Raw genomic sequence first — 27533 nt, forward strand, 5'->3', positions numbered from 1 at the left:
GAGTCCCGGCGTGCCGCGCGCGCCGTGCTGAGGGCGCCGGCAAGAGCGGTGCGAGCCAGTGGTTGGTGGGGCCGGTGTGTTGGGCGGGCAGGCCGGAGGCCGGGTCGCCTGAGCACGCGGCTTTCGGCGCCCTGACCCACGCTCGGCTGGTGGCTCTGCGGAGGGACACGGCGGGGGCTCCAAGCGGCCTCACGGCGGGGAGCGGCGGCGGCGGCGGCGGCGGCCTCAGGTCCTGAGGTATCCTGGGTCGAGGCCTCTGGGGGCGGGGCCGGGCAGTCGGCGGGGCCTCCTCAACGTAGTACGCGGCGGTGAGCGCCCCCGGGGCGGACAGAGGTCACCCCGGCCTTCGCTGTGCGCCGGTGTCCTGCAAACCCTGTCTGTGGGGCGGTTTTCCAGCCTCCGCTCTGCCACCTTCACCCTTTGCTCTGCCTTTACTTGGACGCCGGCCGGGAGGGGCCTGAGAGCCCCCGCGCTCGGACTTGATTCGGAAACGCGCGGCGCCCTACTTCTCCCCGGGGACCGCGTGTCGCTCCCTACCGCCGCATTCGGGAGGTTCAGCTAGACTTCTCTCGAGAGGGCCGTTCTCATCTGTCAGACTCTGAAGGAAGGGGCAGCCCACACCTGTTTAGGAGAAACGCCTTCCTGATAGTATCTGTGTTTTCTGGATTTTGGTATGGGATGGTTGGGGAGTCAACACGCTTTGTTCGTCCTTTCCCTTAAATATCTACTGGAGAGTCGCAGGTACCTGCTTGCCACCCCAGACTAGGGTCAAAACTGTGCCTGTGGACCTAAAATTGTTGATGCTTTGTGCCTCAGCACCTCCCACCTGAAGGGTGTAAAACGGGATCAGAAATACGTTTTCCATTATTCTTCATGAAAATTGATCCGTTTAAAAGCAGCTTTGGAAATAGGTTCACTAGCCTGCATACTTGTCAGTAGACGCAGTTATATTAGCCACTAGACTTCGCCTGGGGGAAAGCAACATTCGCAGCATGTACTTTACAATCGAGTCAAAATTCTAAATTGTGGGCACTAACCTTTCTGAGGTTGTTGACCACTTATAAACTTTGGACCAAGAATGAAGTCTGTTTTTAATGAATGAGGATGAACCATCCATTTCAGATGACTGTACTTGTATTTTTTTTTATTATGTGCAGTGAACTAAGTTGAGAATTAACCAGTTCATTATTTTTTTTTCGAGGTTGATTTTTTTTTTACCATAGTGATGCATGCACCTTTGATACTTACCGCCCTCATAACACAAGTAAGATTACTTGAATATGTGTCTGTAAATACTCTTTATGCATACAAAATAGCCAGTGATCCATCCTTCCAAGAAAGTTTAAGCATCAAACCTAAAAATTCAGCTAAATGTATCCTTATTTATTTCTCTAAACATAAATTAGTGGCCTGCCACAGCTGACGTGTAGAAAATCACTATGACGAAATGTCTCTTTCTCAGTGTGATTTAGTAGTACTTGTTACTTTTCACAGCGTATTGGGAAAATACATTTTTCCACATGGCATATTTTTACTTTTCTCTGTTGTTTATTTTTATAGTAGGTTGTTTTGCTCTCCACCTGAGTTCATCATTATTGACAACTGCAAAGGTCATCCTAGAGATTGAATGTGTTATTGCGTATTCATGCATTTAGAACTGGCTAATTACATATCCATATATGCTGGTTCCAATGCTAAAGTTTCTTATGATAGTTGCTGTTGTAATTTTATGGAAAAGGAATCTAATTTTGACTTTTGAAGAAATTTTCTCATTAGATTAAAAGCCTCCTAACTATATGTTTATACAAACTCTACCGTGAATTGATGTTGTGAATGAGATATATAGAGATCACATTTTGTAGTTTTTATTAAAGTTAACTAGAAGTCAAGTAGATTCAGTTGAGAGTATTTCTGAACCAGGTTCGTTTTGCCCAACTCCCAGCAAGCCAAACACTGAGATGCTCAGGTTCACAGCAAAGAGAGGGTTTATTCACAAGGCAAGCAAGTGAGGAGACAGGAAAACTAGTCCATCTATCCTAAAGCGAAGGGCTCTGGGTATTTATGGGATAAAGAATAAAGAAGTAGGGCTGTCTGAGGTGGGAGTGTGGGGAAAGGTGATTGGAAAAGGGTGTAAGGCAGGTTACAGGTGAAATGGATTTAATGATTACCCACTGGTTTCAAGAATAGAGGATGAACTCTTGAAGGTAGTAGTGATCGAGAGAGTAAATGGGCTAGATAAGATATTTTAAAAGTTACCATTGGTGTTATGTTTCCCACAATTGCCTGAGTAATAAATGGTTTTCTGGAAGTTGAATTAAAATAATAATAGCTGATAGTTTAGTACCTTCTGTGTGCCAAATTAAGTGCTTTATACATTTGAAGTCATTTAACTCTTACATTTTCAGTGGGATAGTTGTTATGATTATTTTTGTTTTATAGGTGAGGGGTAAGTAACTTGTCCAACGTTATGCAACTGGGAAGTAGTGGTGGGCTAGGTTTTGGATCCAGGCAGCCTGACTCCAGAAATCAGACTCTATGCTAATGATGAAACAGTGCCAGTTTAAGGCCAGACTCAGAACTGGAAGTTGACTGAAACATAGTAGATTTTCAGAAAATGTTTTGATACTTCTTAATGCTTGGGTTATTATGTTCAGAGAGAAAATAGCTGGATTAGGATGTTGTCTTGCTAGCGTATGAACTCTAGCAAGACAGGGATCATCATTTTGTTCAGTGGTTTAACCCAGGTGCCTTGAGCAGTGCCTGGCACATAGTGGGGTGGTAATGGATGAATGAATAGCCTAGAGAGGTTTTTAAAAATCCCATTTTTTTTTGAAAGGACATGCAGGATTTATTTCAGCCTATTTATAAGATTTCTTTATGTGCTGTTTTGATTATTTGGTCCATTATTCACCCAGACTGGTTTGGATTTCTCCTGGTTTGTATTGGGTTGGCCAAAAAGTTCGTTTGGGTTTCTCCATAAGATGTTATACTTTTGTCAGTGAGAGAAAATGAAGTAGTAATTTGTAAGTTTTCTGGTCAGACTAAGGGCAAGCAACAGTTTCAATAGATACCATCCCTTAAAGTGAGAGCACTCGGAGGTGGGTAATTTTAAGGTGTCATTTCTGTTGTGGAGTTGAAGATCACATTTTTGAAACATAAAAATTGTTTTTAAAATGTAGATACAATGTTATAGCTTCCTAGGAATGATAGTGTTCTTGGAGGTAGGAAAGAGAGGTGGTTGTAGAAGCTGTGTTTCTCCAAATAGTTTTGGAAGAACTGTTCATTCCTTCAGTCCGCTCAGCCGAAGTGTCCCTACTGAAATTTTATTGCCTTTTTTTGAACACATAAGATATTATTGTTTAAAAGGTTTTTCCTGTAATAGAAAGTAAAGATTTGCTTGAGAAATCTGTAAGTTTATATGTGTGATGATTAGTTTTATATGTTAACTAGACATGGCTATAGTACCTATTAAGTGATACTGTGATGGTATTTTGAAAATGTGTCAACATCTGTAATCAATTGACTTTAAGGAGATTACCCTCCATAATACGGGTGGGCCTCATTCAATCAATTGAAAACCTAAATTTCAAACTGAGGTGCCTCAAGAAGAAAAAAATCCCAAGGCTGTGGCATCAATTCTTTTTTTTAAAAATTTATTTATTTAATTTATTTATTTTTCGCTGTGTTGGGTGTTCATTGCTGCACGTGGGCTTTCTCTAGTTGCGGCGAGCTGGGGCTACTCTTCGTTGTGGTGCACGGCTTCTTACTGTGGTGGCTTCTCTTGTTGTGGAGCATGGGCTCTAGGCGCACGGGCTTCAGTAGTTGTAGCATGCAGGCTCAGTAGGTGTGGCTCGTGGGCTCTAGAGCACAGGCTCAGTAGTTGTGGTGCACGGGCTTAGTTGCTCCGCGGCATGTGGGATCTTCCCGGACCAGGGATGGAACCCGTGTCCCCTGCACTGGCAGGCGGATTCTCAACCACTGCATGTGGCGTCAACTCTTGTATGAGTTTCCAGCCTGCAAATCCACTCTACACATTTCAGATGTGTAGCCCTCACAATTGTGTGAGCCAGTTCCTTAAAATAAATATATCTATTTAAATAAACAATCTAATAATAGATTCCCAATAGGTAGATATAGATATATGTATATGTTTTTTCCTGTTGGTTCTGTATCTCTGGAGAACCCTGTCTGATTCAGATTTTGGTACTGAGAGTGGTTCTAGAGGAACAGAATCTTAAGGATGAATTTTCTGGATTGGTTATGGCATTCCTGAAATTGGTTCTCTAATCTGATTAGATTTAAAGGCACCCTTGACTATTTTCAGTGGTAAAGAAGGCAGGCACTGTAGCCCACGATGTGATATGACAATAGAGATATGCAAAATACCACCATTGGATACTACTACTCAGATACTTAATGAAAGACCAGGTTCTGGGTGATCATGTATTTGAAGATTTAAAACATTTTTCCCAGATGATGAACAAGTGTAATGAGACTGACTGGTTGCTCTGTTTTCGGAGAAAGGAGGGTAGGAGGTGGAGAGTGATGAGCTCAGGTCTTGAAATTCCCAGCTCAAGCTCTGTATAAATGACCAGAAAGTTTCTATGTTTGCCCTTCTCACATAGATGCAGAGCTGAGATTGCTGAAAACCAAACTCTTATCCTGCAGAGTGGCTGGATTACAATGCAAAATGAATTCCCATTCTAACAGGGTGTCTGCTGTTAAAATGAGAGCATTGACTGGGGAAGGTTGAGATCCTCAAATTTGGAATGGAGTATTGAACCCCTAAGTTTTCATTAGTCTTCTCTGGCAGTAGAAGCAGTCTTTCCACTCCTGTTTGAGGAAGTTAACCTGTAATGACCTTCCCTGAAGGCTAGACATTGCTGATTGATTCTCCTCAAGAACTACCTCTACCACACTTCTTTGCTTCTAGACCTATAACTAGATTCCCACCCTAACAAGCCCTCAAGGGTCAGCTACAAAGTGTGACCTGAGGGGGTGTGCCATACTCTTAAAAAATGGCAGGAATGTTTATTTGTTTATATACATGGAAATCTGGGGGATATGTTTAGGAATGGATATTAAGGATGTGGGATAATGGTGGAAGGAACATAAAGTTGGGCCGGGCTAAATTTACTGATATAGGCCCACTAAGCAGAGATTCTTGATTCACTTTTATAGCTTGAGGGGTTAGAAAGGGCTCTCAACAGTTTGATTGGTTGGCTGAAGCATGGACCAAAAGGTGACCCACGCTAAATGAAGTTGAAATGCCAGACCTGCCTTGGTACACTAAAGAGGAAGGGGTCCAAAGGCTTAGGGACACTGGACTGGTAGAGTGGATTTAACACATAAGAGCAGCTCACCCCCTCTGGGGGAGTCCAGAAGAGAAACTTTTCACCATGACTGGGAGAATTAAATTTGTGAGGGGAGCCCCAGCATCCATGAAGAGCTCTATGATTGCTCTTCTCTGTGGGTCAGAAATTACAGTGACTTTGCTGCCACTAAACTGGGGATCCTTAAATGAAGTGAAGGTAATTGGAAATTGGGCAGATACTATAGAGAGACATGTTTTCTTAATTGCATATGTATATGCTGAAGGAAAGAAGCCAGAGGAGAGGGCAGTTGGAGTACAGGAAAAAGAATAGCAGTAGAAAAATACAAGGAAAACTTGGTTGAGCAGAATTCTTGGAAGACACAGGAAGAGTTTAGATCTAGAACACAGATGGAGGAATGGGCTTTGAATGGAGGGCTAGTTCATTTTCTGAGGAGGCAGTTAACTAACCCTGAGGTGGGTTTGGATGCAGGTAACTGGAAGGGAGAAGGCTGAAGTTGAGAAAATTCATCCCCTAATAATTTTGGTTCATTTTTAAGGGGAAGTGAAGGATAGCTTTATCTAATTATTCATTTAAAAAATATTAGGTGCCTCCTATGTGCCAGCCAACCTTTGTTGTTGGCACCTGAGATGCAGTAGTGAACAAAACGGGAAAAAAAATTCTGTCCTTGTCAGTCCTTAAATGGACTTAAATGATAATAATAAGTGAATAATAATTATCCTAAAACAATAATAAATAAGTGAATCATGTAGGGTGTTAGACAATAAGTGCTATGGAAAAAGGAACAAATAGAACAAGATAAGCAATATTGGGATGACAGGGCTGGAAGAGAAAGGATTTGGAGCAGTGACCCCATGGAGCGGGTACCATTTGAACAAAGACTTGTAGGAAGTGAAGGAGTTAGTCATGCAGATATCTGGAGAAAGACTCTTCCAAGCAGAGGGAACAGTTAATGCAGAGTTCTTAAAGCAGGGGCCTTTTTAGCATGTTCGAAGAGCTGTAGGGGGGCTAGTGTGGCTGGAGCAGAGTGAGCAAGGCACAGACTGAGAGTAGGTGATGTATTCAGTGAGGGAAAGGTAGAAGGTTGTGTAAGGCAGGGGTCCCCAACTCCCTGGCCTCGGACCATTACCGGTCCACGGCCTGTTAGGAACTGGGCCACACAGCAGGAGGTGAGCAGCGGTGCAGAGCTTCATCTGCTGCTCCCCATCGCTCGCATTACCACCTGCACCTATCCCCACCCCCGATGCCCCGCCCCCAGTCCATGGAAAAATTGTCTTCCACGAAACGGGTCCCTGGTGCCAGAAGGGTTGGGGACTGCTGGTGTAAGGCATTGTAGGCAGTTGTAAGGACTTACCTTGGGAGAAATTGGGGAGCTTTAAACAGAGGAGAGACATGATCTGATGTATACTTTATATTTTGCCATCTGAAAGTGAAGTATGAGGCTTGAAGAGATTGGGAAAAGTGAGGAATGGTGGAGGAAGCTCATCTGATCAGAAACCATCATCGGTTGTCACAGCATTCAGAGCCTTTCTGAGATAGAATGATGTACCATCAATGTATGCTGGTACTAATTTACTCAGTTATGTGGCTTTTGTTAGTGCTTAGCTATGATTGTGGGATGTAGTTGTGGGAAAAACAGATGGTTGGACTGGCTCTGGATTAGATTTTGTGGTCTGGTGTTGCAGAAGGACAAAGTAGTGATTCAAGTAATGCACTGTAGAATCCAGGCTGGATAAAGACTTAAGAGTGAAACCAGGAGGAGCTGTTGGATTTGAAGGAAAAGGAGGGTAAAGTGGGACAAGGTCCTGGAACTAGAGTCCAGAGAGAGTAAAGGAGTGGAAGCTGGAAGAAGAAGAGGCTGAAGAGAGTGGGATAGTATAGTTTGAGGATTTCAGTTGTGGGTCAGTAACAGATTATTTCAGTGACAAAGGTATGACCAGTGGAGTGTATTGCTAGAGAGGCTGGGATTTTGCATGGGTCAAACAAATGGAATAATGGCAGAAGTTTAGATGAAGGAAGACTATGAGCTTGGTTTGACCAGGTCAGTAGATGAGACGACGAAGAAAGAAAGCTAGAATTAATTATTGATCCAGCATATTAAGTGCTAGATACTATACTTTATCTCATTTAATCATATAAATGCAATATGATAAAAGTGTATTTAACTCCATTTTAGGAATGAGGAAAAGAGCTAAGTAAAGTAATTCCAGAAAGGGTCGGAACTAGTCTTTCTGACTGTAAAGCTTGCATTCTTCCCATTGCAATGGGATAACACCTGCCACAGCCCAAAAGGGAAGTGGGTGGAAGTCTGGAACCACGTGGATTCTGGACCAGTGTTACCATAACAAATCACCCTGACTTGCCTTGTTGAACTTAGAGCCTCTGAAAAGAGATAAAAAAAGAGAAACATTTTGTGTAAATTAAGATATTTGTGTAGTAATTTTGGAAAATTTGATTTTCTTTACAAGCTGGGGAAATCAATGAGTCATTAATGAAATTCCTTGGGAATTCACTAGGGGGCATAATTTAACCTTTTCTGGAGATTAGAAATTTAACAATGGCTTCATCATTGCCACAGCTTTAGTGGCTCAATTTTGGTAATAGAAAGCTTAAAAGCAGAATAGATGGAAGAAGATGGATTATATAATAGAAATTAAGTTGAAGCCATCCAGTGCCTTATGGAGCAGGAAAGTAACAGCCCAGAAAGTGCTGCAAATAAATTTGCATCCTGTTACTTTTTCTAAACAGCAAACTCAATTTGATTTGAAACAGCAGTCAAGGTGTGATTAAGAGAGAGATCAAAATGAATAAATTAGAATGTTAATCTGTTGAAAGGAGAAAATTCGAATTTCCTCCTGTTTGATTGTAATTGAGGACTTTGTATAAGTAGAGGCAGTTCTTTCCTTCATTTATCCTTTTTATTATGTTTCAACCTGATGAGTTCTACGTTTATCCTGTTCTCATACCTGTACTTCAAGTTAAAGTTATACTGTGTATCAGTTGTATTGGGTAAGGCCACAGTGTACTGTCTTTAAAGAAATTAATGAATGGACTATTTTAGCGAAGTTTAGGTTTATAGAAACATGGCGCAGAGATAGTACAGAGAATTCCCCCCTTATCCACCCCACCCACCCACACACTGTTTCCCCATTATTGACATCTTGTATTAGTGTGGTACGTTTTTTAGAATTGATGAACAATATCAATACATTATTAACTAAAGTTCATAGTTCACATTAGGGCTCACTCTTTGTGTTGTATATTTATTTTTGTGGGTTTTAGCAATTGCATAATGACATTTATCCACCATTACAGTATCATACAGAATGTTTCACTCCCCTAAAAATGTCCTGTGCTCCTTCTATTCATCCCTTCCCTCCCCCACCCTGGAAACCACTGATCTTTTTACCACTGATCTCTATAGTTTCACCTCTTCCAGAATGTCACACCTCTTCCAGAATGTTGGAATCATACAATATATCAGTTTGTTTATCCACTCATCTATTCAAGGACTTCTTGGTTATGTCCAGTTTTTGGCAGTTATGAATTAAGCTGCTGTAAACATTTGTGTGCAGGTTTTTGTGTGGATGTAAATTTTCAGCTCATTTTGGTTAAGTACCTAGGAGTGCTATTGCTGACTCATTGTAAGCCTACGTTTAGCTTATACGAAACTGCCAAACTGTCTTCCAAAGTGACTGTACCATTTTGCATTCCCACCAGCAATGAATGACCGTTGCTGTTGTTCCACAACCTCCGCAGCATTTGTTGTCAGTGTTTTGGATATTAGTCATTCTAATAGATGTGTAGTGGTATCTTGTTTTAATTTGCAATTCTCTAGAGACATGCTGATGAGCATGAACATCTTTTTTTCAATTGAGATATAATTGATATGTAACATTGTGTTAGTTTCAGCTGTATAACATAATGATTCAGATATTTGTATATATTGCAAAATGATCACCACAGTCTAGTTAATATCCATCATCTCACATAGTTACAGAATTTTTTTCTTGTGATAAGAACTTTTAAGATCTACTTTCCTAGTAACTTTCAAATATACAATGCAACATTAATTATAGTCACCATGCTGTGCGTTGCATCCTCATGACTACTTACGTATTTTATAACTGGAAGCTTGTACCTTTTGAACACCTTCATCCATTTCACCAGGCCTTCTTCCCTCACCCCCCTGCCCTCCCCAGCAACCACCACTCCATTCTCTGTATGTACAAATTTGAGTTTGGGTCTTTGTTGTTGTTTTTAAGATTCCACATATAAGTGAGATCATACAATATTTTTCTTTTCCTTTCTGACTTACTTTGTTTAACATAAAGCCCTCAAGGTTTATCTATGTTGTTGCAAATGGGAAGATTTCCTTCTTTTTTTTTTTTAAATTGAGGTATAGTTGATGTAGTGTGTAAGTTTTAGGTGTACAACATAGTGATTCACAATTTTTAAGGTTATATTCCATTTATAGTTATAAAATATTTGCTATATTCCCTGTGTTGTACAGGATATCCTTGTAGTTTATTTTATCCATTGTAGTTTGTACCTCTTAATCCTCTACCCCTATTTTTCCCCTCCTCCCTTCCCTCTCCCAACTAGTAACTACTAGTTTGTTCTCTGTGTTTCTTTTTTGTCATATTCACTAGTTTGTTCTTTTTAGATTCCACATATAAGTGATACCATACAGTATTTGTCTTTCTGTGACTTATTTCACTTAACCTGATATCCTGCAAGTCCATCCATGTTGTTGCATATGAAAAAATTTTGTTTTTTTATGGCTGAGTAGTATTCCATTTATATATACCACATCTTCTTTATCCATTCATCTGTTGATAGACATTTAGGTTGCTTCCATATCTTAGCAATTGTAAATAATGCTGCAGTGAATGTTGGGGTGCATGTATCTTTTTGAATTTTTTCAATATTTTTCATGTTTTCATTTTTTCAGATATATACTTAGGAGTGGAATTGCTGGGTCATATGGTAGTTCAATTTTAGTTCTTTTGAGAAACCTCCTATACTGTTTTCCACATTGGCTGCACCAATTTACATTTCCATCAGCAGCGTACAAGGGTTCCCTTTTCTCCATATCCTCGCCAACCTTTGTGCATTTCTGTGATGATTAACAGTGTTGAGCATCTTTTCATGTGCCTGTTGGCCATCTGTATGTCTTTGGAAAAATGTCTATTCAGGTCTTGTGCCCATTTTGTAATTGGGTTGTGGTAGTTTTTGTTGTTGTTTGATACTGAGTTTTATGAGCTATTTATATATTTTGGATATAACTCCTTATCGGTCACATCATTTGCAAATATTTTCTCCCATTCAGGAGGTTGTCTTGTTCATTTTACCGATGGTTTCCTTCGCTGTGCAAAAGCTTTAAGTTTAATTAGGTCCCATTTGTTTATTTTGCTTTTATTTCCTGTGCTTTAGGAGATGGGGCCAAAAAAATAATGCTGCAATTTATGTCAAAGAGTGTTCTGCCTGTGTTTTCCTCTAAGAGTTTTATACTATCTGGTCTTACATTTGGGTATTTAATGCATTTTGAGTTTATTTTTGTATATGATGTTAGAGAATGTTCTAATTTTTTTACATGTAGCTGTCCAGTTTTCCAGCACCACTTACTAAAGAGACTCTTTTTTCCATTGTATATTCTTGCCTTCTTTGTTGTAGATTAATTGACCATAAGTGCAGGGGTTTATTTCTGGGCTCTCTATTTTTTTCCACTGATCTATGTGGCTCTTTTTGTGCCAGTACCATACTGATTGATTATTGTAGTCTGAAGTCAGGGACTGATTCCTCCAGCTCTGTTCTTTCTCAAGATTGTTTTGGCTATTTGGGGGTCTTTTGTGTTTCCATACAAATATTGAAATTATTTTTTCTATTTCTGTGAAAAATGCCCTTGGTATTTTGATAGAGATTGCATTGAATCTGAAGATCGCCTTGGGTAGTATGGTCATTTTAAAAATATTTTTCCAATCTATGAACATGGTATGTCTTTCCATTTGTTTGTGTCATCTTCAGTTTCTTTCATCAGTGTTCAAGTACAGGTCTTTTACCTCCTTAGGTATGTTCTCATCCCCTTTCTCTCTGTCTTCTCCTTCTGGGACCCCAATAATGTGAATATTAGTCCACTTGATGTCCCAGAGGTCTCTTAAACTGCTCTCATTTCTTTTCATTGTTTTTTTCTATTTCCTGTTCAGAACAGTGATTTCCACTACTCTGTCTTCCAGCTTGCTGATCTATGCCTCTGTATCACTAAGTACACTGTTGATTCCTTCTAGCGTATTTTTCATTTCAGTTATTGTATTCTTCATTTCTGTTTGGTTGTTCTTTATATTTTCTAATTCTTTTTTAAAGCTTCTAACTTATCTCTCTGTGCATCCATTCTTCTCCTGAGTTATTTGATCATCTTTATGATAACTGTCCTAACTTTTTTCTTTCATTTTAACATCTTTATTGGAGTATAATTGCTTTACAATGGTATGTTAGTTTCAGCTTCACAACAAAATGAATCAGTTATATATATACATATGTTCCCATATCTCTTCCCGCTTGCGTCTCCCTCCCTCCCACCCTCCCTATCCCACCCCTCCAGGCGGTCACAAAGCACCAAGCTGATCTCCCTGTGCTATGTGGCTGCTTCCCACTAGCTATCTGCCTTACGTTTGGTAGTGTATATATGTCCATGCCTCTCTCTCGCTTTGTCACCGTTTACCCTTCCCCCTCCCCATAGCCTCAAGTCCATTCTCTAGTAAGTCTGTGTCTTTATTCCTGTTTCACCCCTAGGTTTTTCATGACATTTTTTTTCTTAAATTCCATATATATGTGTTAGCATACGGTATTTGTCTCTCTCTTTCTGACTTACTTCACTCTGTATGACAGACTCTAGGTCTATCCACCTCATTACAAATAGCTCAATTTCGTTTCTCTTTATGGCTGAGTAATATTCCATTGTATATATGTGCCACATCTTCTTTATCCATTCATCCGATGATGGACACTTAGGTTGTTTCCATCTCTGGGCTATTGTAAATAGAGCTGCAATGAACATTTTGGTACATGACTCTTTTTAAATTATGGTTTTCTCAGGGTATATGCCCAGTAGTGGGATTGCTGGGTCATATGGTAGTTCTATTTGTAGTTTTTTAAGGAACCTCCATACTGTTCTCCACAGTGGCTGTATCAATTTACATTCCCACCAACAGTGTAAGAGGGTTCCCTTTTCTCCACACCCTCTCCAGCATTTATTGTTTCTAGACTTTTTGATGATGGCCATTCTGACTGGTGTGAGATGATATCTCATTGTAGTTTTGATTTGCATTTCTCTAATGATTAGTGATGTTGAGCATTCTTTCATGTGTTTGTTGGCAATCTGTATATCTTCTTTGGAGAAATGTCTATTTAGGTCTTCTGCCCATTTTTGGATTGGGTTGTTTGTTGTTTTTGTTATTAAGCTGCATGAGCTGCTTATAAATTTTGGAGATTAATCCTTTGTCAGTTGCTTCATTTGCAAATATTTTCTCTCATTCTGAGGGTTGTCTTTGGCCTTCTTTATGGTTTCCTTTGCTGCGCAAAAGCTTTGAAGTTTCATTAGGTCCCATTTGTTTACTTTTGTTTTTATTTCCATTTCTCTAGGAGGTGGGTCAAAAAGGACCTTGCTGTGATTTATGTCATAGAGTGTCCTGCCTATGTTTTCCTCTAAGAGTTTGATAGTTTCTGGCCTTACATTTAGGTCTTTAATCCATTTTGAGCTTATTTTTGTGTATGGTGTTAGGGAGTGATCTAATCTCATACTTTTACATGTAGCTGTCCAGTTTTCCCAGCACCACTTATTGAAGAGGCTGTCCTTTCTCCACTGTACATTCCTGCCTCCTTTATCAAAGATAAGGTGACCATATGTGCGTGGGTTTATCTCTGGGCTTTCTATCCTGTTCCATTGATATATATTTCTGTTTTTGTGCCAGTACCATACTCTCTTGATTACTGTAGCTTTGTAGTATAGTCTGAAGTCAGGGAGCCTGATTCCTCCAGCTCCGTTTTTCGTTCTCAAGATTGCTTTGGCTATTCGGGGTCTTTTGTGTTTCCATACAAATTGTGAAATTTTTTGTTCTAATTCTGTGAAAAATGCCAGTGGTAGTTTGATAGGGATTGCATTGAATCTGTAGATTGCTTTGGGTAGTAGAGTCATTTTCACAATGTTGATTCTTCCAATCCAAGAACATGGTATATCTCTCCATCTATTTGTATCATCTTTAATTTCTTTCATCAGTGTCTTATAATTTTCTGCATAGAGGTCTTTTGTCTCCTTAGGTAGGTTTATTCCTAGATATTTTATTCTTTTTGTTGCAATGGTAAATGGGAGTGTTTTCTTGATTTCACTTTCAGATTTTTCATCCTTAGTGCATAGGAATGCCAGAGATTTCTGTGCATTAATTTTGTATCCTGCAACTTTACCAAATTCATTGATTAGCTCTAGTAGTTTTCTGGTAGCATCTTTAGGATTCTCTATGTATAGTATCATGGCATCTGCAAATAGTGACAGCTTTACTTCTTCTTTTCCGATTTGGATTCCTCTTATTTCCTTTTCTTCTCTGATTGCTGTGGCTAAAACTTCCAAAACTATGTTGAATAAGAGTGGTGAGAGTGGGCAACCTTGTCTTGTTCCTGATCTTAGTGGAAATGCTTTCAGTTTTTCACCATTGAGGATGATGTTGGCTGTGGGTTTGTCATATATGGCCTTTATTATGTTGAGGAAAGTTCCCTCTATGCCTACTTTCTGCAGGGTTTTTATCATAAATGGGTGTTGAATTTTGTCAAAAGCTTTCTCTGCATCTATTGAGATGATCATGGTTTTTCTCCTTCAGTTTGTTAATATGGTGTATCACGTTGATTGATTTGCGTATATTGAAGAATCCTTGCATTCCTGGAATAAACCCCACTTGATCATGGTGTATGATCCGTTTAATGTGCTGTTGGATTCTGTTTGCTAGAATTTTGTTGAGGATTTTTGCATCTCTGTTCATCAGTGATATTGGCCTGTAGTTTTCTTTGTGACATCTTTGTCTGGTTTTGGTGTCAGGGTGATGGTGGCCTTGTAGAATGAGTTGGGGAGTGTTCCTCCCTCTGCTATATTTTGGAAGAGTTTGAGAAGGATAGGTGATAGCTCTTCTCTAAATGTTTGATAGAATTCGCCTGTGAAGCCATCTGGTCCTGGGCTTTTGCTTGTTGGAAGATTTTTAATCACAGCTTCAATTTCAGTGCTTGTGATTGGTCTGTTCATATTTTCTATTTCTTCCTGATTCAGTCTTGGCAGGTTGTGCCTTTCTAAGAATTTGTCCATTTCTTCCAGGTTGTCCATTTTATTGGCATAGAGTTGCTTGTAGTAATCTCTCATGATCTTTTGTATTTCTGCAATGTCAGTTGTTACTTTTCCTTTTTCATTTCTAATTCTATTGATTTGAGTCTTCTCCCTTTTTTTCTTGATGAGTCTGGCTAATGGTTTATCTATTTTGTTTATCTTGTCAAAGAACCAGCTTTTAGTTTTATTGATCTTTGCTATCGTTTCCTTCATTTCTTTTTCATTTATTTCTGATCTGATTTTTATGATTTCTTTCCTTCTGCTAACTTTGGGGTTTTTTTGTTCTTCTTTCTCTAATTGCTTTAGGTGCAAGGTTAGGTTTTTTATTCGAGGTGTTTCCTGTTTCTTAAGGTAGGATTGTATTGCTATAAACTTCCCTCTTAGAACTGCTTTTGCTGCATCCCATAGATTTTGAGTCGTCGTGTCTCCATTGTCATTTGTTTCTAGGTATTTTTTGATTTCCTCTTTGATTTCTTCAGTGATCACTTCGTTATTAAGTAGTGTATTGTTTAGCCTCCATGTGTTTGTATTTTTTACAGATCTTTTCCTGTAATTGATATCTAGTCTCATAGCGTTGTGGTCGGAAAAGATACTTGATACAATTTGAATTTTCTTAAATTTACCAAGGCTTGATTTGTGACCCAAGATATGATCTATCCTGGAGAATGTTCCATGAGCACTTGAGAAAAATGTGTATTCTGTTGTTTTTGGATGGAATGTCCTATAAATATCAATTAAGTCCATCTCGTTTAATGTATCATTTAAAGCTTGTGTTTCCTTATTTATTTTCATTTTGGATGATCTGTCCATTGGTGAAAGTGGGGTGTTAAAGTCTCCTACTATGAATGTGTTACTGTCGATTTCCCCTTTTATGGCTGTCAGTATTTGCCTTATTTATTGAGGTGCTCCTATGTTGGGTGCATAAATATTTACAATTGTTATATCTTCTTCTTGGATCGATCCCTTGATCATTATGTAGTGTCCTTCTTTGTCTCTTCTAATAGTCTTTGTTTTAAAGTCTATTTTGTCTGATATGAGAATTGCTACTCCAGCTTTCTTTTGGTTTCCATTTGCATGAAATACCTTTTTCCATCCCCTTACTTTCAGTCTGTATGTGTCTCTAGGTCTGAAGTGGGTCTCTTGTAGACAGCAAATATATGCGTTTTGTTTTTGTATCCATTCAGCCAATCTGTGTCTTTTGATGGGAGCATTTAGTCCATTTACATTTAAGGTAATTATCGATATGTGTGTTCCCATTCCTATTTTCTTAATTGTTTTGGGTTCGTTATTGTAGGTCTTTTCCTTCTTTTGTATTTCTTGCCTAGAGAAGTTCCTTTAGCAGTTGTTGTAGAGCTGGTTTGGTGGTGCTGAACTCGCTCAGCTTTTGCTTGTCTGTAAAGGTTTTAATTTCTCCATCAAATCTGAATGAGATCCTTGCTGGGTAGAGTAATCTTGGTTGCAGGTTTTTCTCCTTCATCACTTTAAATATGTCCTGCCACTCCCTTCTGGCTTGCAGAGTTTCTGCTGAAAGATCAGTTGTTAACCTTATGGGGATTCCCTCGTGTGTTATTTGTTGTTTTTCCCTTGCTGCTTTTAATATGTTTTCTTTGTATTTAATTTTTGACAGTTTGATTAATATGTGTCTTGGCATATTTCTCCTTGGATTTATCCTGTATGGGACTCTCTGTGCTTCCTGGACTTGATTAACTATTTCCTTTCCCATATTAGGGAAGTTTTCAACTATAATCTCTTCAAATATTTTCTCAGTCCCTTTCTTTTTCTCTTCTTCTTCTGGAACCCCTATAATTCGAATGTTGGTGCGTTTAATGTTGTCCCAGAGGTCTCTGAGACTGTCCTCAGTTCTTTTCATTCTTTTTTCTTTATTCTGCTCTGCAGTAGTTATTTCCACTATTTTATCTTCCAGGTCACTTATCCGTTCTTCTGCCTCAGTTATTCTGCTATTGATCCCATCTAGAGTATTTTTCATTTCATTTATTGTGTTGTTCATCATTGCTTGTTTCATCTTTAGTTCTTCTAGGTCCTTGTTAACTGATTCTTGCATTTTGTCTATTCTGTTTCCAAGATTTTGGATCATCTTTACTATCATTATTCTGAATTCTTTTTCAGGTAGACTGCCTATTTCCTCTTCATTTGTTAGGTCTGGTGGGTTTTTATCTTGCTCCTTCATCTGCTGTGTGTTTTTCTGTCTTTTCATTTTGCTTATCTTACTGTGTTTGGGGTCTCCTTTTTACAGGCTGAAGGTTCGTAGTTCCTGTTGTTGTTTGTGTCTGTCCCCAGTGGCTAAGGTTGGTTCAGTGGGTTGTGTAGGCTTCCTGGTGGAGGGTACTAGTGCCTGTGTTCTGGTGGATGAGGCTGGATCTTGTCTCTCTGGTGGGCAGGTTCACGTGTCGTGGTGTGTTTTGGGGTGTCTGTAGACTTACTATTATTTTGGGCAGCCTCTCTGCTAATGGGTGGGGTTGTGTTCCTGTCTTGCTAGTTGTTTGGCATAGGATGTCCAGCACTGTAGCTTGCTGGTCGTTGAGTGAAGCTGGGTGCTGGCGTTGAGATGGAGATCTCTGGGAGATTTTCGCCGTTTGATATTATGTGCAGCTGGGAGGCCTCTTGTGGACCAGTGTCCTGAAGTTGGCTCTCCCACCTCAGAGGCACAGCACTAACTCCTGGCTGCAGCACCAAGAGCTTTTCATCCACACCGCTCCTTAATTTGGGATGATTCGTTGTCTATTCATGTATTCCACAGATGCAGGGTACATCAAGTTGATTGTGGAGCTTTAATCCGCTGCTTCTGAGGCTGCTGGGAGAGATTTCCCTTTCTCTTCTTTGTTCTCACAGCTCCCAGGGGCTCAGCTTTGGATTTGGCCCCGCCTGTGCGTGTAGGTTGCCGGAGGGCGTCTGTTCTTTGCTCAGACAGGACGGGGTTAAAGGAGCCCGCTGATTCGGACGGTCTGGCTCACTCAGGCGGGGGGTGGGGGGGGGTGGGGTGGGGGTGGGGTGGGGGGGGTGGGGGGGGGGGTGGGGGGGGTGGGGTGGGGGTGGGGTGGGGGGGTGGGGGGGTGGGGTGGGGGTGGGGTGGGGGGGTGGGGTGGGGTAGGGAGGGTCTTGGAGTGCAGGGCGGGCCTGCGGCGGCAGAGGCCGGCAGGACGTTGCTAGCCTGAGGCGCGCCGTGCGTTCTCCCGGGGGAGTTGTCCCTGGATCCCGGGACCCTGGCAGTGGCGGGCTGCCACAGGCTCCCCGGAAGGGGGTGTGGATAGTGACCTGTGTTCGCACACAGGCTTCTTGGTGGCGGCAGCAGCGGCCTTAGCGTCTCATGTCTGTCTCTGGGCTCCGCACTTTTAGCCGCGGCTCGCGCCCGTCTCTGGACCTCTCTTAAGCAGCGTTCTTAATCCCCTCTCCTCGTGCACCAGGAAACAAAGAGGGAAGAAAAAGTCTCTTGCCTCTTCGGCAGGTCCAGACTTTTCCCCAGACTCCCTCCCGGCTAGCCGCGGTGCACTAACGCCCTGCAGGCTGTGTTCACGCCGCCAACCTCAGTCCTCTCCCGTTGCTCCCACAGAAGCCGGAGCCTCAGCTCCCAGCCCCGCCCGCCCCGTCCGGCGAGCAGACAAGCCTCTGGTGAGTGCCGGTGAGTGCCGGTCAGCCCCGATCCTCTGTGCTGGAATCTCTCCGCTTTGCCCTCCGCACCCCTGTTGCTGTGCTCTCCTCCGCGGCTCCGAAGCTCCCCCACTCCGTCACCCGCAGTCTCCGCCAACGAAGCTCCCCCACTCCGCCACCCGCAGTCTCCGCCCGCGAAGGGGCTTCCTAGTGTGTGGACACATTTCCTCCTTCACAGCTCCCTCCCGCTGGTGCAGGACCCGTCCCTATCCTTTTGTCTCTGTTTATTTTTTTCTTTTGCCATAACCAGGTACGTGGGGGGTTCCTTGCCTTTTGGGAGGTCTGAGGTCTTCTGCCAGCGTTCAGTAGGTGCTCCGTAGGAGTTGTTCCACGCGTAGATGTATTTCTGGTGTATCTGTGGGGAGGAAGGTGATCTCTGAGTCTTACTCTTCCGCCATCTTCCCGGAAGTCTGTCTGTCCTAACTCTTTGTCAAGTAGATTACCTGTCTCCACTTTTAGTTCTTCTTCTGGGGTTTTATCTTGTTCCTTCATTTGGTATGTGTTCCTCTCTTGCCTCATTTTGCCTAAGTTGCTGTTTTTGTTGTAACATAACTGATAAGTTAGTTACATTCCTGACCTTGGAGAAGTGGCCTTTTGTAGGAGTCATCCAATGTGTCCCAGCAATGCACTTCCCTTTCATCACCCTAGCTTTCTAGGGCTTCCCCCTATGAGGGCTGCATGGGTCCTTCTGTTGTAGTGGGCTGTGTGGGCAGTCTGGTAGGCTTGGTTGGCCCCTGGTCTGGTTGGTTGCCAGGCCCTGCCTTGTGTGGAGGCTGCTGGCCACTGGTTGGCAGGACCAGGTCACAAGGTGGCTGACGGCAGAACCCAGGGGGCCCTGGGGCAAGGGCTGGCTCACTGGTGAGCGGAGTCAGGGTCCAGGAGACTCTGGGGCTGCTGCTCACCCACTAGTGGGTGAAGGTAGGTCCTGGGGTTAGTGCCAGCCTATTGGCAGACAGAGCCAGGTCCTGGAATCTGGTTGCAGGGCCCAGGGGTCTCTGAGCTAGTGTCAGATAGCTGGTGGATGGGGCTGGTTCCTGACACGGTTGGGTATGGGGTCTGGGGTGTCGCAAAGCTTGTGTTGTCCTGCTAGTGGGCAGGCCCCAAGAAAATTCCAATATCGGTTCAATTTTCCTTGGAGTTTCTTATCTAGCCTGTGGAGCTCAGGAGCTTCAGTAGGAATAAGTGCCTATGTTGTGACTGGTGGGAAACTGGCAATTAGGCAAAGTAGGACCAACATTCACAGAGATTTTGTTTTCACTGTTAGGGCTTCTGTGGCTGTGCCCTGTGAGCTGCAGGAGGTGGGGGCAAACCAGAGGCTCCATTCCTCTCACTCCTGCTTTAATCTGAGCAACTTTGCTTCTAGCTATTTCCTTTGTTGGACTTCCAAATAAGAATTTGTTTGACAAAAGAGTTACTTTGAATTCACATAATAGACAACCAGCTTCTGCTATTGAAATTTGTTGCTTCAACTCTAACTTTTTAGTCATTGTTTTTTTATTTCTTATGTAAGAACAGAGTATAAATTAGTTAATTTTTGCAGCTATTGTATTTCTAGTGCTGCTTGAATGTTTTAGGCTTCCAGGTGTGAGGAACAGAAACATGCTCATATAACCTTGAGCAGTATGGGTATGGTAAGGATATAGAGGGAGGAAAGGAGTCTCATAAACTAACTCATTTGGCCTTATGGAACTGCAATTTCAGGATATAGTGGCCCTAGAATCCCAACAGCACTCTAATATTTGTGCTTTCTCACTGGCATTTGTTTCCAGTCCATCTACCCTCCCCTTCATTCCTTTAACTTAGCTTCCCTCTCCCTTTCCCCATCCCTCTCCCTCTCCCTCTCCCTCTCCCTCTCCCTCTCCCTCTCCCTCTCCCTCTCCCTCTCCCTCTCCCTCTCCCTCTCCCTCATGGTTCCCACTGCTTCCTTATGCCTTTCTTCTTTTTTAAAAAAATTATTTATTTTTGGCTGTGTTGGGTCTTCGTTGCTGCATGCGGGCTCTCTCTAGTTGCGGCGAGTAGGGGCTACTCTTTGTTGCGGTGCGTGGGCTTCTCATTGTGGTGGCTTCTCTTTTTGCAGAGCACGGGCTCTAGGTGCATGGGCTTCAGTAGTTACGGCACACAGGCTCGGTAGCTGTGGTTCGCAGGCTGTAGAGCGCAGGCTCAGTAGTTTTGGTGCACGGGCTTAGTTGCTCCGCGGCACGTGGGATCTTCCTGGACCAGGGCTCGAACCCATGTCCCCTGCATTGGCAGGCAGGTTCTTAACCACTGTACCACCAGGGAAGCCCCTATGCCTTTACTCTTGACCACTGTGTCTTCACTCTACTTTGCTCTGCCTCAGGACTACATGAGAGGCTCCTGACTTTCAGACATGTGTGTTACTGCTTCCTCATGCCTGGTCCTGAGCCCTGTCTCTGAAAGGTTAGGTATTAGAGAATTGATTAGTTACAGTTTCATATAAATTTTAAATTTTGGGCCAGACCCATCCTAAGCAACTGTTTATCCTATAGAACCTCCTTTTGGCTCAAGCACTGATCCTCAGGCTTTACCACTGCAAATAAGGGCAATAGGCTATTTTGCTTACTTATAATAATAACTTGTAACATTTTCTGAGCACTTGCTGCATGCTAGGTATTTTCTAAACCTTTTACATGTATTCATTCATTTTATCCTTACAACAACCCTATGAAGTAGGTTCTATTATTAACTCCATTTTACAAATTGGAAACCGAGGCATAGGGAGGCTGATAAACTTGTCCAAAGGTTACATAGTTTATAAATAAGGTTTTCAGAATTTGAACCCAGGCAGTCTGACCTCTCAGATTCCAAGCTTTCCATTTTAAGTTAGATGCTATAGCCTGCTTACTAAAATTAAGTAGGTCATTAAAAGAACCAGGCTTTACTTAGAAATTATTCTAAGCAATTCAGAACAGTGCCCTCATCTCTAGACATGAAAGTTTCATGCTGCTGGAGCAGGAAAATAACGTGTCACCGTTCTGTAGGAAATAAGCTAAGTCTCATGATTTAAATATTTATTACTGGAATTACTGTATTTCACTGGAAGAAATTCAAGATTAAGTTCTCCAGATTCTCCCTGTGTATCAGAAATATTTTAGGTGCCTGTTAGTTCACAATTTCTTCAGGCCCACTCATTCACCTGTCCAGATATAGCTGACTTGATCTGGGTAGGGCTTAAGAGGAATGGCGCCACCGTTATTGGCCAGTAACCAGAAACTTTTATCTTTAATTGAAAATATGAGCAGACTAGTAAAATCAAGAAATGGAAGCTGCCAGCGAGCTGAGGCCATTATACACAGGTGCTGACTGTGAGACAAGAAAATTTCTACTTTGTCATTTTATGTTCCTGAAGCCTGTTCACTCCAGAATATTGAATATACTACTCAGTCTCTGCCTGCCCTCTACTTTTTTTTTTTTTTTTTTTTTCTTTTTTGCGGTACGCGGGCCTCTCACTGTTGTGGCCTCTCCTGTTGCAGAGCACAGGCTCCGGACGCGCAGGCTCAGCGGCCATGGCTCACGGGCCCAGCTGCTCTGTGGATGTGGGATCTTCCTGGACCGGGGCACAAACCCGTGTCCCCTGCATTGGCAGGCGGACTCTCAACCACTGCGCGACCAGGGAAGCCCCTGCCCTCTACTTTTATTTGCACTCATCTGAAGTAGGTTTGTTCCTTGAAATCGCATGAGTCTTAATGTGTATGTCACCAGTATTGTGATTGGATACCTTTGGGAGTCTAGCCATCACCCACCCATTTAAATTTAAATTGATTTAATTTTAGTTTTTAATGTAAAATTTGACTCATTTTTTGGGCCCTGTGTTTCCTTAGAGAGCTTTGACCATGTGTCTTATATGACTTGGTTTGCTGAAAATTGGCACTGTCTCTTCCTTCTAGAAGTGGCCATGTTAGCTTAGTGACCCAGTATGTATGGGCCTGGGATTAAACTGGGTTTGAATCCCAGCTCCTCCACTCAGCAGTTGAGTGACATTGGGCAAGCTATTGGTTCAGTGTCCTCAAATGTAAAGTGATGACAGTAGTCCCTCCGTCATAGGGTTGTTACAAAAATAAAACGAGTTAATACGTGTAAAATGTTTGTAAAGCACCAACCACATAGTAAGGGCTCAAAATCAAAAACATCTTACCATTATGATGATGATGGTGATGATGGATGGTATTTTTGCTGCCATGCTGCATCTGGCACTGAAGCCATTTGATGGGCTTAGAGAAATGGTTCTTAAGTTCATATTGTCAGGTGTGACTTGACTGCAGGACATTCTGATTTATTGGGTCTAAGAGAGTCCAGGAATCTATTTTCAAACCACCTCCACTCCCCCCACAACATCCCCAGCTCCCCATGATTCGGAACAAAAGATAACATAGTGTGATTCCATTTATACGAAGTGTCCAGAATAGACAAGTGTAGAGACAGAAAGTACACTAGTGGTTGCCTGGGACTGGGAGGGTGAGGGAATGGGCAGTGACTGCAATAGATTTGGAGTTTCTTTTGGGGGTGATGAAAATGTTCTAAATTTAGATTGTGGCGATGGTTGCACAACTGTGAATATACTAAAAATCAGTGAATTTTACACCTTGAATAAGTGACTTGTATATTATGTGAATTATATCAATAAAGATGTTTTTAAAAATGGGAGGGGAATATTTGAAACCGGGGGAAAGGATGCAAACTGGAAGCTTGGAAAGAGCCTTTTAAAAAAATCCTTTTTCTTTTTATTCACTAACACAAACACATAATAATCCAGTTATCTGAAAGTTAGACTTCTGGGAACTTCACCTCCTGGGAAACTGCCCTGTAAAGGAAATAAGTTTAAAAGAGAAAAAAGAAAGCCTTCTGAGTTCAGAAAACACCTGTACTAACGCCAGGGACAGGAATCATTCAAAGGTAATGAATGGTGCTGGAGAAAAGCCTCAAAATAAATTCATCTAAAATAGAGACCAAAAAATTCATAGTAAAAGTTTCTAAATGAATTTTTATATTTGACAGATTTTAGGTTATAATTCCAACTGAGCTAATTCTTAGAATAAATAACTAGTTGGTGTTTTTTCCTCTTGGCGTAGGCATGGCATGGATTTATAGATAAAATAGGGGTGGTAGGCGAGCACAGTAAGATATCCTTTACTTACTGTCTGACTCACAACAAAAAAATAAGTCAGTTTTGTAAAAATAATTACAGACTTAATCATTTCTCTGAATGGCCTTAGTCATTTAGTGTTTAAATCATTCTTTATTTGAAGCACATGTCATTACCCTGTAGCTTTTCTCTTTGGTTATTAACTGGTCTGAGTCTTCTGTCACTTTTCACTGGCTTTGCTTTGATTCAGCCATCTCCAATATCACCTTTAAAGGCTTCCTGGGAGCCTGTTTGTTTTGGAAGATTTGCAGTTTCATTTCACAGCCCATTTGCCTTGTGTTGTTGGATCATCTGTGAGAGCCTGATAGAAGCTAAGTTAATTATTAATTAGGAAGGGATGAGTCTGGGATTAATTTTATAAGGAGACAGTTTGTTAGTAGTTGTTTTTAAATGACAGCTTTGTATCCCAGGTAACAAACATTCATGTAAGATGGTGTATCTGTATTTGTTGGAGTGCTTAATTTACTGAGGTGCTAACTCAAAACTTGTGATTCTTATTAAGTACACAATTTATAAAAAATAAGATCATCTATTCTCAATGTATTAGAATTGGAGAGGTAGCTGTTGCAAGGTGCGGGTGAAGATTAGGGGTTACGTGGCACTGCCTGATGTTGAGGGAAGGGAGCTGATTTGCTATATAATAATGCATACAATAATTCTATTTTACCAGTGGGGAAACTTTGTGTCTAGAGATGCTAAGTAATTTGCTCAAAATAATACCACTATTAACTCAATTGGGCCCATCTTATTTCAAAGTCCATGTTTTTTAAAAATTATACTAGCCTGTCTTTTTTTTTTTTTTTTGTGGTACGCGGGCCTCTCACTGTTGTGGCCTCTCCCATTGCAGAGCACAGGCTCTGGACGTGCAGGCTCAGCAGCCATGGCTCACGGGCCTAGCCGCTCCACGGCATGTGGGATCTTCCCGGACCGGGGCACGAACCCGTGTCCCCTGCATCGGCAGACGGACTCTCAACCACTGCGCCACCAGGGAAGCCCTTCTATCCTGTCTTTTAACAAAGTTGTAGCTATCTGGAAAAGTCTGTTCTCACCAGTTAATAACATATGTAATTTACAATTTTATATAATTTAGTCTAAAAGCATTATAGAATAAAGGGTATTGATGTCAACTGTTCATCAGACCTTAATATTTTAATAACTAACACTTATATGATGCTTGTTAGTTTACAGAAGCACTTCTTTTCATCATACATTTCATATAATTCCTGTAAAAACCTATGAAGTAATCCTTGTTTTACTAGTGGGTTTAGGCTTCAAATCTAAAAGACAGTTGCATAGAATTATGACCCCAAAACATTAGGGCCCAGCTCTTTAGCTTCCAGATCTGATTTTTCTGTTATACTATACTGCTTCTTTGTAGAATGACAGAAGCCCTACAAATATGCCTTTTGTGGCAGTAAAATAGCCCGGAAATCTTACCGTCCATGATGTCTGTTGGACTGGTTTACTATATCATATTTAAATGATGTGTTTTAATGAAATTCTAAAATTTGGTATGGTAGAACTATATACCTTAACATTAATTTCTGTGGATTTGGTAACAATGTCTATCCTTTTACTTCTTAATAGTTAATGATATATGTTGAAGTAGATTGGTTTATAATGGAAATCTATGTATAATCTAATTTTTTTTAATCTAGTCTCTGTAGAAGCTGAAATCCATCAATCTCCGTTCTTCAAAATGCAATGGAACGTACCAAAGACTGTATTCCGACTGGCACATAGGACATGCATGGAACCAGATAAAGCTGGTCTTTTGGGACACTGTCAAAACATGAAGGGACCATTACTTTTGTATACCTCAGAATCCAGAGTGGTTTGGGTACAGGGCCCTCAGAAACGATGGCTGCACTTACCTGCTGCCCAGTGTGTTGCAAAGGAAAGGAAGCCATTCATTGCTCACCCACCCCAACCAGGGATCCTTCATAAACAGTGGGAGCAGGATATCTTATCCAAGAGGGTTCTGTCATCCAGTGCTACATCCCCAGGAACTCCCTCTGAAAAAAAGGAAGAACCTGATCCTTTACAAGACAGATCAATTAGTCTTTATCAACGATTTAAGAAAACATTTAGACAATATGGAAAAGTTTTGATTCCAGTGCATCTAATAACTTCTGGTGTTTGGTTTGGAACGTTTTATTATGCAGCCATAAAGTAAGTTTTTGCTTGATTGAGCGCCTTTCCCTGTTTTATCAGAATGTTAATCTTAATTGTACTAATGAAAGCCTTTAAGTAGTTTTTTAAATGCTTTAATGTCTTCAATTGATAGAGGATGACTATTTTTCATAGCAGTTTTCCACATTTTAATAACAGTAGCTAACATTCGCTTACTGTGTACAGCAGGTATTATGCTAAAATTTTTATAACTGTATCATCTCATTTAATTCTCACAGCAACCATATGAAGCAGGTAGTGCAATTATTCCCAGTTTATTAATGAGAAAACAGATTAAGCAGGAATAAGTCAAAATAACTTAGTTTTTCCCAAAATAACTCGGAGTCTGATTTCAAGCCTTAATCACTATGCTTGTGTCCCATCAACATATAGGATAGCATAGGAATAAAATTACAGTTTCCAGAGATTTGGCAGCACTGTGAGTTAGTTCTGTACTTATATGTTTCTTACCGTGTTTATCAGCGTGAAAAGATAACTTATTTTGCCATGTGTATGGTTTTGGTTGGAAATTAGTAAGATTTTGCAAAGCCTGGCTTGTATCTGTTGTAGACACAAAAATGAACAAATTGCAGACTTATGCTTTAATGTTACATCTGATGAATGTCAAGGTAAGGTCTTTTGTTCTGATCAGAAGTTGATTTGTTGTCTGCTTAAAATCTTGTTAAGAGGGTATATCTCGTGTTAGGTATTTTTTACTACAATAAAGTAAATGTTTTTTAAAAAGTTAATTTAGTGATCCTAGCCTCCAGGTATTATAAAACGTAGAATTTCTAAATGTACCTTTCTTGTTAATTACTGTTCCTTTCTTTTAAAGTGAGTTGTATCATTCACACTGTTTTAGGAGCAGGAGTACACGTAGAAACAGATTATCAGTGATTTCCAGTTTCTTTCTGCCACCAGCAGAACTGAGTGTGCCAGCGTGTGCCTGTCCCGAGTGCTGTGTGGCTTTTCTTGCTGTGGCCTGGGTGTGACCTATGAACAGTATGTTCACCATCCTGCAGGCAATGAGATGCACAGTGAAGACCACTTTGATGTTTTTGTAAACTCCTCTAATGGGTTTAGAATTATTTTATACTTTCCAAAAGTCCACTGATTTTCAGTTTTGGGTTATATTTAATGGTTTGACAGTAAGGTATTAAATATTTTAATGTAAAGCTCACTCATTGGAAAAAGCTTATTATTTATTAAATTAAAAGATGATGGAATGGAGACTATTCTTATTCTTGGGAAACATGGGATTAGAAATGTTTCTTTACAAAAGTTCTGTTGAATAAAAGGATTTTTTTTTAACCTTGTATAATTGATGCTGTTCTTTTTCTTTTCATGTCTTTCTATTTAGTTCTTGTTATTCAGTTATTTCCTTCTTCATTATGTATCATTATTTTCTTTAAGAATTCCTTTCTTTGCAGAGATTCTTATATGTGCATTTTATGGAATTATCTTTTTATTAATGACATTTTCTGGACATGTATAAAAATATTTATAGAAATCTTCAGAACTGCCTTTAGTTTTTTAACAGAGCCTAAAATCGTGTACCATTTTGAATAAAAATTTCATAGGCATTCAGTTCTTCTATTTAATGAATAGTTTTCTACATATTGAATTTTCTTTTTTGAGCCATTTAGGATTTTTCTGATTCGGTGTTGTGGATGATGATGAGTTTCTTCCATGTTTCTTTTGCCTTTGCTAGGTTGCCTTTAATAAGCATTCAGCCTCCTGGCCTCGGGGAGAAATCTAAGTTTTTAATAATTGAATATGAGATTCTTGTTTGGACTATTAAAAAGAGTACTTTTGTTCCTTTTACTTTTCCTTGCCT

At 40.8% G+C, this 27533-nt stretch overlaps 1 protein-coding gene across 23 annotated transcripts in view; it reads left to right on the top strand.

Annotated features, from left to right (window-relative positions):
- Positions 1-15: 15 nt before the first annotated feature.
- FAM210A (family with sequence similarity 210 member A) overlaps positions 16-27533 on the top strand; it is a 53524-nt gene continuing 26006 nt past the window's right edge. For 19 of the 23 annotated variants that reach the window (XM_073790453.1, XM_073790454.1, XM_073790450.1 and 16 more), the window contains exons 1-2: positions 17-237; positions 25183-25696. In XM_073790453.1, coding sequence (XP_073646554.1) covers positions 25224-25696 — 473 coding nt within the window. In that variant the 5' untranslated portion in view covers positions 17-237; positions 25183-25223. Of the gene's footprint in view, positions 238-18265; positions 18325-21854; positions 22035-25182; positions 25697-27533 lie in introns of all 23 variants that reach the window. The other 4 variants (XM_073790463.1, XM_073790464.1, XM_073790465.1 and 1 more) reach the window with 4 other exon arrangements.

The sequence above is a fragment of the Tursiops truncatus genome, chromosome 13, assembly GCF_011762595.2.
Source record: "Tursiops truncatus isolate mTurTru1 chromosome 13, mTurTru1.mat.Y, whole genome shotgun sequence".
Lineage (NCBI taxonomy): Eukaryota > Metazoa > Chordata > Mammalia > Artiodactyla > Delphinidae > Tursiops > Tursiops truncatus.